Raw genomic sequence first — 12701 nt, 5'->3', positions numbered from 1 at the left:
TAGGGATGAAATTTAGATAGCAGAAGGGTACCTTCTCAGGATACCTGACCCTTCCTTAACACAAACACACTGAAGCACATGTGGAAACAGCCACTTAGAAGCAGCACTGCTACCGTCATCTCTGATGACACCCTGGAGAACAGACAGTAGCACTTTTCATACAATAACCGAAGGTTGAAACAGCCATTTTAAGAAGCAAATTGTTGAGCACTGCAGGTCTACCTAGCCCCTTGTGTCATCCAGCCAAAAGCATCCATTAAAAATCCCCTCCAATTCAAGATCTATTAGTTTATGGACACATAAACCAAAGTGCAAATGACATTGTTTTCTGTGAGATTGTTCTGTCACTCACCACTGTATTGCTCAACAGAGGCATTCTTAGGTACAACATATCACAGATCACTGAACTAATCAAACTTAATAATTAATCTGTGCAGCCAGGATTTCTGGAGCCAGTCCAGTCACTATCACTGTTTCAGTCTGAAGTTCTGAGCCTGATGTTGTGCACGTGCACAGTAACAACTCATATCTGAGTGCAGCCTTGGTGGTATTCTGGCCAACTCTTGGCTCCATTTCTCACTTGGTACAGTCTTTCCAGGCTCATGTATTCCTAGTCTTAGAGTCATTATCCTGCCTAAGGGAGGTACAAAAACAAATACCATAAAAACACCCATACCATGAAGTTACCTAGCATAAACTATCAGCAGGCTTCTTTAAGCATAAACAGTATTCAAACATTCTCCCTTTTAACCATGTCTGGTTAAAAGCTACTGATGTGATTTCCAAGGCAGAGTGCACTGTTTCTCACCTCTAGTGCAGCATTAAACACCTCACTCAAAAGCAAAGTACTTCCTGCATCCAAAAATTATTCATTTTGTTGAATTTGCAACCAACGGTTCCCCTCACCACCACAGGAAGTGACTTCCACAGAACATTTCACCAAGCAGCAAGAACGGGTCCCACCTGAAAAATCACTGACATGAAGTCAAGCAGAAAGCACCGGAATTACTGTAAAACTCAGCAAACCTTACTTCTGGCAGAGGGCTGGCCGGCTTCGTTAGGATTCCTCCCACATAAACAACGTTGGGTAGCGTAGGTCTCGGAAACTCCAGCGCTACATCAGTACAAAGCATCCACAGGCTGGATCCATGCACCAAGTCATACATGGACCGCTCTGGAAGAACCTTGTGTTTCTGCATAATCCTTTCATATTTTGGCAGAACCAAAAAACTGACTCCAAATCTTGAAATAAGATAAACAACAGTATTTTTAATCCTCTCGAATAGGTTCATGTGATCCGTGAGCAGCGAGTTAAATTCTGGAACGTAGGACAGGGGAGCCGGAGCGCCCACTTCTGCTGGATACCAGAGGCCAGTGGAAAACACGGCGTACTTAACCCCCAAAAGATGGGCTAGAACAAATCCACACATCTCGTTGGGATCTACCAGGAGCAGGTCAAAGTTCTCCTGTTTGAGGGCACGCATGAGGTTGCGGTTGCCGACGATCATGTCGCAGTTCTTGGAGTAGTGGTCCAGGATGTCGAAGAGCTCGAGGGCAGTCAGCCTCCCCGAGAAGATACTCCTCATCTTGGACTGGAGGAAATCATCTGAGGTGCTGCTGTTAAAGATCCCTGGGTAGCGCTGCAGTCTGTAGTGATTAGATGGAGGAATCTCTCTGCCCTCAGAGAGGAGAAACACTGTCTGGTGACCTTGGTCATGCAAGGCTGAGGCCAGAGTCTTGAAAATATAAAGATGGCTTTCAAACATAATTGGCGGCACAACAACGATTTTGGCAGCCCTCGCTATCCCAACAGCACTCCACAGGAGAATGAAGGCTGGAGCGTACGGCTTCATAGCTGCAAGGAGAAATCAGAGCATTACATCACAGACAACAGGACTGCACTTCGCTGCTTAGGCACACCACGCTTCAGTTTGCATGGTTACAAGTTCTTCTCTGATAGTTGCCCACAGGCTTCAAGTTGTCCTCCTTCAAGCTGCAACTTTACTCTGATTTTAGCATAACATTATCTGGGGTTTTGTTTTCACATAAGCTAACAGGTCAGAGAAGATAGAGGACTTTTTTCCTCCTAAAAGGACATGCAAATTCCTGCCATGTTTTTCTTTAGTACCAATGATGATCAGATACATAGGAGTGGAAAGCAAAAAATCAGGCAGGAAGATGCTACCACTGAGTAAGAACCAACTTTGAGCCTCCAAAAATGACACTCTGCCTACAAGAACAGATGTAATAACAGGAGTTAGTACTGCACACGTGAACATGGCAACTTCCACTGAAGCACTTGATGCTCAACCTACTTAAATCAGCACTTAAACACCCACTTGAACACCAGCTGAAAAACCCCACTGCCATCCTGAGAGCACTGCTCCTGACAGCAGCACACTGCTGGGGAAAGGGAAAATACTTTTCACACATGGCTGGGTGATTTAAAATGCTGTATGCAGCAGAGGAAAGCAAAGTGCCTCAGAAGCACAACAAGGACATGTCAGAAAATCCTCAGTCACCATCACCCTCCTAGGACAGAGAAATGAGTACAAGCCAAACCAAACAATCTGCTCTTGCCTCGTGCCAAACCAATCCAGGTGGAAGCCTGAGTCTGTTGCAGTGTCCTTTCTAAACAAAAACAACAGATAACACTGCTACTCAGTCCTTCTTATCTCCTTATGGTATAGCCATATAACCCTCCTACAACCCCTCCTCCCTCCTGAGATTGCTCAGGACTTTCTCTTAGTTAATGTTACATGGGTTACCAGCTAACAAATAGAGCATTTTATATAGCTATTTATAAATTACTACATTCCTATATGCATATTATGTAAAAATTTTAAGGGTTTTTTTGAGTTATATTACTCTGTAGCGAGTTTTCTGAAGGATGTCCCTTTCAGGTAGCTGTAGGCAGGAGTTAGATCTCACCTGAGCTTCTTTTTCCCCCTAGCTCCCTCAGTTACTCCTCACAGGAATTACTCTCCAGATCCTTCACCAGCTTCACTGCCCTTGTCAGGATGTGCTCCAGCACCTCCACATGGTTCATGAGGTGAGAGGCCCAGACTGGACACAGCACTCAAGGTGTGGTCTCAAAGGGCCAAGCACAGATGGAGAATCACTGCCCTGGCCCATGCTCAGTTATCCTGAACAGGACCCTGCTGGAGGGTTATGCTCCTTAGCTAAGAAAGGTATTAGGAAAAGGAAGTAAACACAGTTCACCAATGAAACATCCAAGAAAAATGATGACTCAAACTCAGAAAAACCCCAATATTGATTCCATGTCCCCATGCTAGAAGCGTTCCCACGGTATTGAGTTACTCCTGTCAACAAGAGCGATATTACAAAAGCACGAATGGAGGCGCAGGACTGGGAAACTCAGTTATGTTTTATCAGCAGCACAAATCAAAGGTTCCAGGAGCCTGAGGGCCCCTGAGGATCCAACACGCTGCCACAGGCCAGCTCCACTTCCATGTCCTGATGCAAGGCCTAGAGCACGGCACAGAAGAGACAATCCTTAGCCCTAAGGCATAGTTTCCATGGCTGGGGTGACACACGTGTCACCAAAAGCCATGGGAACTACAGCTATCCTTCCCCTAGGATGTTGACAGTGTTTCCCCACTGCTTCCTGTCCCCACACTTACCTGGCAGCCAAGTTTTAAACAGGAACCACATGGCACATGCTACTCCTTGTGAAGGTATTATAAATACTAACATGAAAACCTGGCCATATAACTAAAACCATTTACCAAACATTATTTTTTATCCTCTTGCAGTGTATCACTGTCCAGAGATTGACACAACACACTTCCCTGGCAGTCTCTACCTTGTGATATCCTCAGAACTGGTAAAACAATCACCACTTCTCAAAAACCTATTATGCAACTCCCCTTTTCAACATAAGCACCTGCTGCCACAGGAGCTGGAAAATATATGTACAGGACCTGCCAAGCCATAGCAATATTAAACACATGATGCTATTAGAGCAAGGCCGATTAAGTGACATTTTTACTGGGGAAAATTGCATTGACCTTCTATTGAACTTCTGGCAGGAACCTGCAGCCTCATCATTTCATACCCTGGCCAGACCGAAGCAGGGAGCTCGGGTTTGAATTCTGCAGGAACAAGGGCAATAGTAACAGCATTCTGTAAGCCAATTCATCACCAGCCTGGGAGACTGGGCAGACTGGGACTGGGGAGTGGGTGGGTGCCGGGTGCCATCAGCAGGGAATCAACACACAACCACCCCAGCTCAGCTCCAGGCTCTCTCCCAGACACTCCCCCACTCCAAGGGCCCTCAGAAGTGAGCTCCCCCAGCACAGCAGGTATTCCCCTGGGACACTTGCCTATTCCAGTGGGAATTTCTGCTTCAGCCCATCTCCCCAAGCAGCAGGCAGCACCCAGGCACAGAAGTCTTTACAAGTGTCAGGACAAGGCCAAGGTGGTGCTCAGCTGAAGCCAGCTAGTAAAAACCAGAGCTCAGGGATTCTTCCTACTAACTCCCAGCCACAATCCAGCTGTCAACTCCCAGAAAAAATCACTGGCCTAAAGAAATAAACATCCAAGGATCAAAGGATAAAAGGATCAACATCCAAGGCAACTGCCTTCTGTTTCTGCACACCAGAAGCAAGAAAGCAACTGTCAGGTGTCCTGAGAGAAAAGAGGAAAAAAAAGCCCAGAGACACAGAATGATGCATTTCTCTAAGATGGTTGACAATATAAAACCATTTTGTACTTCTATCTTAAGTCCTTCTTCTTAGGATTTGCCTCCATTAAAGGTGACTGTTTTGGCATCTGAGCTGGCACGCAACGTTCTTTTATCACAGAGGGTGAAAAGGAAAATCCAAATTTGCTAACACTTAAAAAAAAACCCAAAACATAACACCCAACCAAACAACATCCATAAAATCATCACTGAATTGAAGCCATTCCTTTCAGCCAAAAAGGCCCAAAAACAAAGATACAGAGAAAGGCCAGATGTAGAACGGCATTATAGTAGTGAAACCAACTACTCATTGTAAAGGGTTTTCCTATTGGAGCATAACAAGAAAAAGTTAATGTTTAACTTCTTGATATGCCTTTAACTTTATGAGCAGCTGTTGGAGTAAGTTTAATGACTTCTGTGTGGGGGTTTTCAAATGAAAGAGGAAGCATGAGTTTTAAAGTGTTACAGAAAATCAAGCACACTCCTGGACAGTCAGACTGTTGGAGCAGTTTTCAGCTGACCAAAACACTTCTAAATCATAACTGTTTTTTTTTAAGGAAGTATTTTTCCATTCACCCAGAAGAACCAAGCAGAACCTACAACAAGAAGTGTGACTACACAGAAAATAATGACTTTCACAATTAAAAAATAGGAGGGAGGATCTTCTCCCCCCTTTGTCACAAAGTTTGATACTTGAAGGCTGGGCAATGTGGAAATGAAGTAATGACTTTGAAATAAGTGTAGTGCTAGCTGACTTGTAAAATACTAATTTAAACATTAAGACTTAATGTCATTTATATAAACATCAATCCTAAATTATTTTAGATGAATTCCAAGTAATAATTGGTATAACAGTCAATTACAGTCCTAGAACACGTACCCAAGATTACATTTAGATTTGCTGCCAATCCTTAATAATCTGCTAATCACTGCTAATAGAACTTTTTGGCATGTTTGAGGGCTTTCTCCTGCTTTACACTCCTGGCTGCCTACCTGCTCTTTCTGAAACTCAGAAATAGCTATTTTCATGCCAGCAATATCATTATCCACATTTTCCTCCATGGTAGAGAGATCCAGAAGCAGAAGAGCCTCTCACTCGCCTCCATCCAGCACAGCCTGAACACATTTATCACTACTCAAAAGATTAAACAGTTCTTATGCATAAGGACATAAAGAGTCCTTTTTATTCACTAACCAAGAACACTCCTGACTTCAAAAGCAGCCCAGGAAGTTTGACAGAGCTTCAGTTCAGCGATTCAATCTGCTTTTTTGAGTTCCTCCCTCCCATTCAGCCTTTTTTAGATCTGTTAAGGTTTGCAAGGTTTACCTGGGCAGTTTGAGCAGGACCTCTTCTGGGAAAGGTGCCCTTCATCCCAAACAGCAGCGCTCTCTGACAGCAAAGGACCAATCTCCGAGCTGCTGATCACTCACCTTACCCAAAGGGCTCAAATTACTCATTACCATTCCACAGAGACAGCGCAGGTTAAAGGAACAGGCTGCCACCTCTGCAAGCCCAAATCTGGGAGCTGATTAGCAATGAAATGACTATGCCCAAATGGAAAGCTAATGTGTGCATCCCAGGAATATTATTATTTTTTAAAGCGGGGAAATGTGAGATTTTAATGTAATTCAGCAAACCAGCAATTGCCACAGTTGTGGTGCTAACATATAGATTTATTCCCTCAACTTGCTCTCAGTATTGTCCCCCTCCCCTTACTACAGCTCACTACACATAACTCCTTATTTTAGAAGGAAGAACACAAACCGCTCTTGGAGCTGTAAAGTCCTTAAAACTTGACATTACTGTCTGAGCCAATTGGAACAAAAAGGCAGAAACACCATTTTTTCATCTTGCCTTTTTTCCAAAAGAAAGGTGTATTTAATCAGCAACTAACTTGCATTAAAAGCTGCAGATCTGATGCAGTTTTCACACAGGTAGAGGGACATTGACCAGTTTCCAGTTACATACAGCAACCACCCATGCCAGGGTGGTTTTCTCCCAGTGAGGCCTATTTGGCCTTAGTTATCCCACCTGAGGTCAAAAAACTGGAATCATGAGCAGGGCAGTGTCACCTCAGGAGCCAACCCCACCCCACCATGCCCAACTGCAGCCTTCACCAGAGATAAACACAAGCAGGGTGTTCATTCCTTTTAAGACCAGGTGTACTGTAGCTGTAGGAGGAGACACGTGGTTGAAAGCATAGCAAGAGAAACACTGAGGGAAGCTGCAGAAGAACTGGTCACAGAGAGCACTACAAACTGCCTCTGGGAAAAACCAAAAAAACCCATAAGCATTAGCTGATTATAGTTTACTACTGTTCTCAATAGAAAGGAAGCATTAAAACAGGGAAAGAAATGACCACTGATCCCAATTGTTGCCTGACATTACCCAATTGAGTGCCACTCCAGCCCTGCCCACTGCAAACTCCATTGACATGAGCGTACTTTGTATGCACTTCTGTTTGCTTTAGCTGCTATTAAAAACAGTTTTACAGGTAAAACATGATACCCATCCTCCAGAGGATTGTGAACACCTCACTTATACAAACACAGAGCCAAGCCCTACAACCCAGGCTGCCTGACCAAAGGCCCTGTAAGCAAAGCCTTTTATCAAGCCCCAGATAGGCAGGAATGACTAACAGTAGGCACTTGCAGTTAGGTATAATGCTGAAAGACAAATAAAATACTTCAAGACAAAGCAAAGGTTTCAGTAGTCCTGAGTACAGGATGATTCTATGCTAAAAATGCAGTACTCAACCCAAATCCTAGCTGTGCCAGCCAAATACACGCAGTTGATAATAAAGGCAAAATACAAATACACACAAATATGCACGAAGTGCATTGATTCCAAACCAAAGGAGTGACCAGAGAAAACAAAAACTCTTCCCTTTTGCACATCCCTCAACCTGTCTGATTTTTCACATTTCCCCCAAACATTTTAGGATTTAACAGCACTCCACATCAGCATTTTTTTTTTTGCTGAGCACCCAGAAATGGTACCTATTTGAGGAAACACACTGACCACATTATGTCTGACAGCACATCTCAGAATATAATTTTATCGTGGAGACAGGAAGATTTTAATTAATGGCATAACAGACAACAGTAAGGAAGACCATTATCTTCAAGCAAAACCTTGCCTCCTAACCATTCCTTTAGGCAGGGAAATGTAAAACATGTTCTTAGCCCATAATACTGTTTGCTGTGCTGTACATATTCCACAGGGAATCCGAAATACCCTAATCCTTTAGGAGCATTACAACATTACAGTCAGCATTGCACAAGCTGACTTGAGGCAGCAAACTGCAGTTTAAGACTAGGAAGCTCTTGGTACTAAGTGACCTGCATGCTGAAAAGCAGCAAAAAAGCACCAGAAATGCAGAAACGTGCAGAGCCTGGGAGCAACAAATCAGGAAATCATCTGGGAAGAGACTCTGGCACAAGGCATTGTACAGCCTTTGGGTTTATGTCCTTAGATTTTCTCTATCACACATCCTGTTACTAATTGCTGAGGCACAGTGTATGCTGTGATTGCTATTCTGTGTTGCAATGTTTTAGATGAGTGGTGTGATTTGGCTTCCAACCACAGGCTCCTTTTTTCAACTAAATGAATAAATTAAGAAATTACTAAGACACGTGTATCAACAAGAGCAGGTTTTTGCATTTGCTTTGTAGAGTCTCCCAAACAACAGCTCCTATCCAATGGCTGAAGCACTTCAAAGAGTACAAGAAAATCTCATCCACAGACAAAAGAGGAAGATTTATAGGCATTACAATGTCAGACTTACTGTGTCAGCTATGCAAACAGGAAAGGAGCTGTTAAGAGGGAGTCAAAAGGATATGCAATTTATGAAACCACTTTTAGTAACCACTTACTGTAAGTGCAACAGGTTTTATCAAACATGGAAGGGTTTTACCTAAGCTTTTGTACTCAACCATGGTAGAAAAAGGATTTTAGAAATCCTCATTTCACAGATAGCATGGCAGAAGAGGCACTTCTTCAAAATAAGGGTTCTACAGTTCATACATAACATATTTTCAAAAAGCATGCCAGTAGATGGATCTTTCAGAAGTCACATGGGAACAGAACTCCTACGCAAGGCATTCTGTCCTACTGAAATAACTTTATAGCAAGTGACCAAAGTATAACACTCCTGGTAACACTTCACCACTGGCTTTTGGAAAGAAGCGCTCTGTGGTTCTTCATGGTTATGGAAAACTGCCCCAAACTTCTGAAAACACTGATCATATCTAAAAAGATTAAATACTTACCAATATTATCTTTATAATGGTTCTGTTCTAAATCTACTCAGGATTTCCAAATCTATCAAGAGCAACAATTTGATCTTTTAATTAAGACCCTTAAAATGTGCATGCTTTGGAGTCATAATGCTGCAGTAGTGACTGTATCAGTCAAAATCTGATTTCCCTGAGAGTAAAGGATTCAAGTTTAATTAAATATTTTCATAAGGCGAACTAAGTTGCAACAGGGCCAAGGCACCTTCCACTCCACATGACCTACATTCCTCAACACTCCACGCACTAAAACTGAGCAAACAACGCACAGCAAAAATTATAAACTTTACAGAAGGTCAGCATTGTACGAGCATCCATTTTCCAAGTTCAGCCCAACTAACTGCATGGAATTGAGTTTCATCAAGATTTTAAAACCTGTGAAACATTAACCTCTGTAGACCTACCAGGTAGGGTAATCAAAACAAATCAAAACACATTCTTGAGTCATTTCAATAACCCAAATAAAAGCAAATAGAGCAAGAACAGCCAGTCCTTTTTGCCCTGTTTTGCACAGGGCATCCCAAACAGGGCATTTCAAGATCCCTATAATTTGTAACACTTTCCAAGGTGAGGATTAGCAAAGCCAAGCACTCACACACTGCTCCAAAACCAGCGAGCCTTCCAGCAGGGCAGCCTGACTGGGTGCAGCAGCAGCTCAGATTTCTCCGCATTGGCGCTCTCCGTGACACAGCTCCGCTCCGTGCTGCCCATGGTTATCCCAGCCCTGGCACCTTGCAAAGACACCTGCTGCCTGCACAGCCCAGAGCCATCTGCTTGTGAGTGAGACACACACTCCTGGGGGAGAGATTTGTCAGCTTCACCAACACAACAGGAGAACCTTCCCTGACAAATTGCACCTCTTCCTTCGCAGCTCCTGGGAACTCACTCACTGTGTTTTGGCAACAACACCCAAGTCCCTTGACAAAGTCTCCTCAGCTCCTTGGAGATCTTCCCTCCAAGTACCCAGACCTGAAACCCTAAGTTCCTCCACCTGCTGCAGCCATTCTGCACTAGAAAGAACCAGAAATATTCCTGTGACATCAGGGCTGGAGGGATCAACAGAGCTTATTCCACATTTCCAGGGGACACCAGTGCTGGTGAAGACATTTTTTACCATCCCTGTTCCTGCTGTGTGACCACTGTGCCCTGAAGAGCCCAGGAACAGAATAACTCACCACAGGACTAAGCGCTGAAAATAAAAGGAAACTTTCTACCTGCAGAGAGGACAAGGCATAAGTGCCACAGGAGTTGATGGAGACAAAGATGCCTCCACGGAAGGGTCAAAGCTGCCCATGGTGTCTTTGCTCTCACAATGGCATCAAAAGATAGGCTCAAAGAGCAGATGAACAAAGTGCCAAAGAGATGGAAAAAGGAAAAAAGAAAAAAAACTCACTCTGATTTTCAGTACTTGAATTAATGACTGGATCTCCCTTGCTATAACAACCCTCTGAAGAAGGGGCTGGAAGAATTGCAGTGCACTTTGCTGTGAGCCTAATTCCTTGGTGCCTGTAGTTATGTGCTACCATCACCCAAGCATGAATTTTGGCTCACAAACAAGCCCCAGGCCCTGAGACAACGTTAGTTTTAAACTGAAACCCATTTTACCGGGATTTTCACTTAACTTCAATAATTATTAGGGGGATGCTTTGCTTTTCACTCCAGCTGGCTTCAGCTTGGTACAAGCTCTCCCTGGTCACGCCATCACATGACACCCAGAAGCACTCAATGAATTTCTTTGTTCCTTTTCTGACTTCATCCTATAGCAAATAAGCACATTTTAACAAGCCACACAAACACAATCACAAAGGAAACTATCACAGGTTTGTTTCAGCAGTGGGAAATACAACCTGGAATAAAATAAAAACACTGCATTTCATCATGCTTTGCTCTTATTCATCTCCATTAAAATAATTGCAACACCACCACACATGTCAAAAACATTTAGCTTATTCAGTCTGTTAATTAACAGCTTCTGTTTTGAAATTTACGGGTCGGTTTTCTCCAAATTCACTTGTTGGGTGTTGCTTTCAGATTTGTATTTTGAGTGCCTTCTTTCAACTATCTCCTGGTAGAATCTGGGCCTAGAGTAAGGATAAAAGGGTAGTGTAACAGCTTTCCTGTAGAGTTTAATCCTGAGATTCTGATTTTAAGAGCAAAACCACATCACTTACCAGAGGTACAGGGGACAGAAACCAACTTGGGAATCTTCTAGAAGGAACAAAACACTCTCCAGTAAGGGTTGGGACTTTTTATGTTTCTGCAGCTGTACAAAAATTTTTAAACGCACATAAGCTTCCTGCAAATTTCTAGCACTAGTAGTTGAGTAAGACTAGAGTATAATTCAAGAAAGGAAAATCTAGAGTATAATTCAAAATGTAAAGACAAGGTTTGTAGATTTTCCAAGACAGTCTGACATTTAAGTACAATCTGTTAATTCACAAACACTAGGGCAAAGAGAAAATAAATCCAAAGATTACACGGGGTCAAGGCAAAGATGATTCCCATCTCCAAGACCACAATTCCCAGAATAACCTGGGTGTAAAACCAAAACAAATGAACAATAATCCATCCAGGTACACCCTAAGTGGTTCTACACATGCATATGTCTGTTCCTACCCACCAAAATGGCACTCGCCAGGTATTCCTCCACTTCTGGAAAGCAACTAAACCTTTCTCAACATGAACACTACAGAACAATAAATACCTGATGGGGGTTTAAAACAGAAATAACTTCATAGTCTATATCTGTAGTTATTTCATTGGTAAGGAGTTTAAGGCAAGACTTATTCTAATAAAAGTATAGTCTGCAACAAAATTATTTGGAATACTCCAATCCTCAAGTGTACTGCCATAAAAATAAAGCTAATTGATAAACAAGCAAATAATTACCAAACTATCACAAAGAGCAGTAATTAATGACTTATTAGGAGTGGTTAAAGAAATATGACAGCTTCACTCCTATATTTTACACACTCAGATCTGTTTCTCAAGATTCTCAACTTAAAAAAAAAAAAAAAAAAACAACCCCAGATAACCATCAACTGTCCTTGGGCAAGTTTCCACACAAATCCTCACAAGACTGACAGCAACAGCTCCCGTTTCCTTTCAGCCCCACAAGTCATGGATGCCCCAAGCACTAGACTGGCCTATCCAGACACGTTTCTGAAATAATACACGTGGAATTCTCCACTTTGTGCTGCTGGGAAGCAAAATGTGTGCGGACAAAGCTTCACATGGACACTTTAGGCTTGATTAAAATGATACAGTTTTGTGTCCAGGGACCAATCACCACACACCCCTCAAAGCTCAGTTTCCAGAAATAATTTCCTTCTAAGGACCAGCAAGGCTTCATCAGGGGTGCAAGCCTTCAGTGAAGCTTTGCTGGCATTCACAGCACATTGATGCACAGGTTTGAACCGAGCTGTGGTGACTTTGGGCCATGCCAGAGCCAGCTCTCCAGGGGCAGCACCCCAGAACACTCCAGAGAAGGATACTGCTGCAAGGTCCACCTCAGGAAACCATGCTGCTAAAAAGAATTACTGCTGAACAGGTGTTTGCCTTTTGATCAATTGGCACAAGTGGCTTCCCAAGCAAACAAAAAAGAAAAAATCTAGTTCCTTGTAAACAGCAGCTATGATTTCTAATAACTTTCTCATTTTAAAAATCCCTAGCACTCACAAATCTGAAGCAGCTACTAGAT

General features: G+C 42.9%; 1 protein-coding gene across 1 annotated transcript in view; it reads right to left on the bottom strand.

The window, feature by feature from the left end:
• UGT8 (UDP glycosyltransferase 8) overlaps window positions 1–12701 on the bottom strand; it is a 33707-nt gene that overhangs the window by 16090 nt on the left and 4916 nt on the right. The window contains exon 2 of the mRNA XM_058803575.1: window positions 1032–1855. Within this exon, the coding sequence (XP_058659558.1) occupies window positions 1032–1853 (822 nt within the window). The 5' untranslated portion in view covers window positions 1854–1855. The remainder of the gene's footprint in view (window positions 1–1031; window positions 1856–12701) is intronic.

Source organism: Ammospiza caudacuta, chromosome 4 (genome assembly GCF_027887145.1).
Source record: "Ammospiza caudacuta isolate bAmmCau1 chromosome 4, bAmmCau1.pri, whole genome shotgun sequence".
NCBI classification, from domain to species: Eukaryota; Metazoa; Chordata; class Aves; order Passeriformes; family Passerellidae; genus Ammospiza; species Ammospiza caudacuta.
The sequence above is the reverse complement of the archived record's forward strand: the minus strand, read 5'-3'. Positions and strand labels throughout refer to the sequence as shown.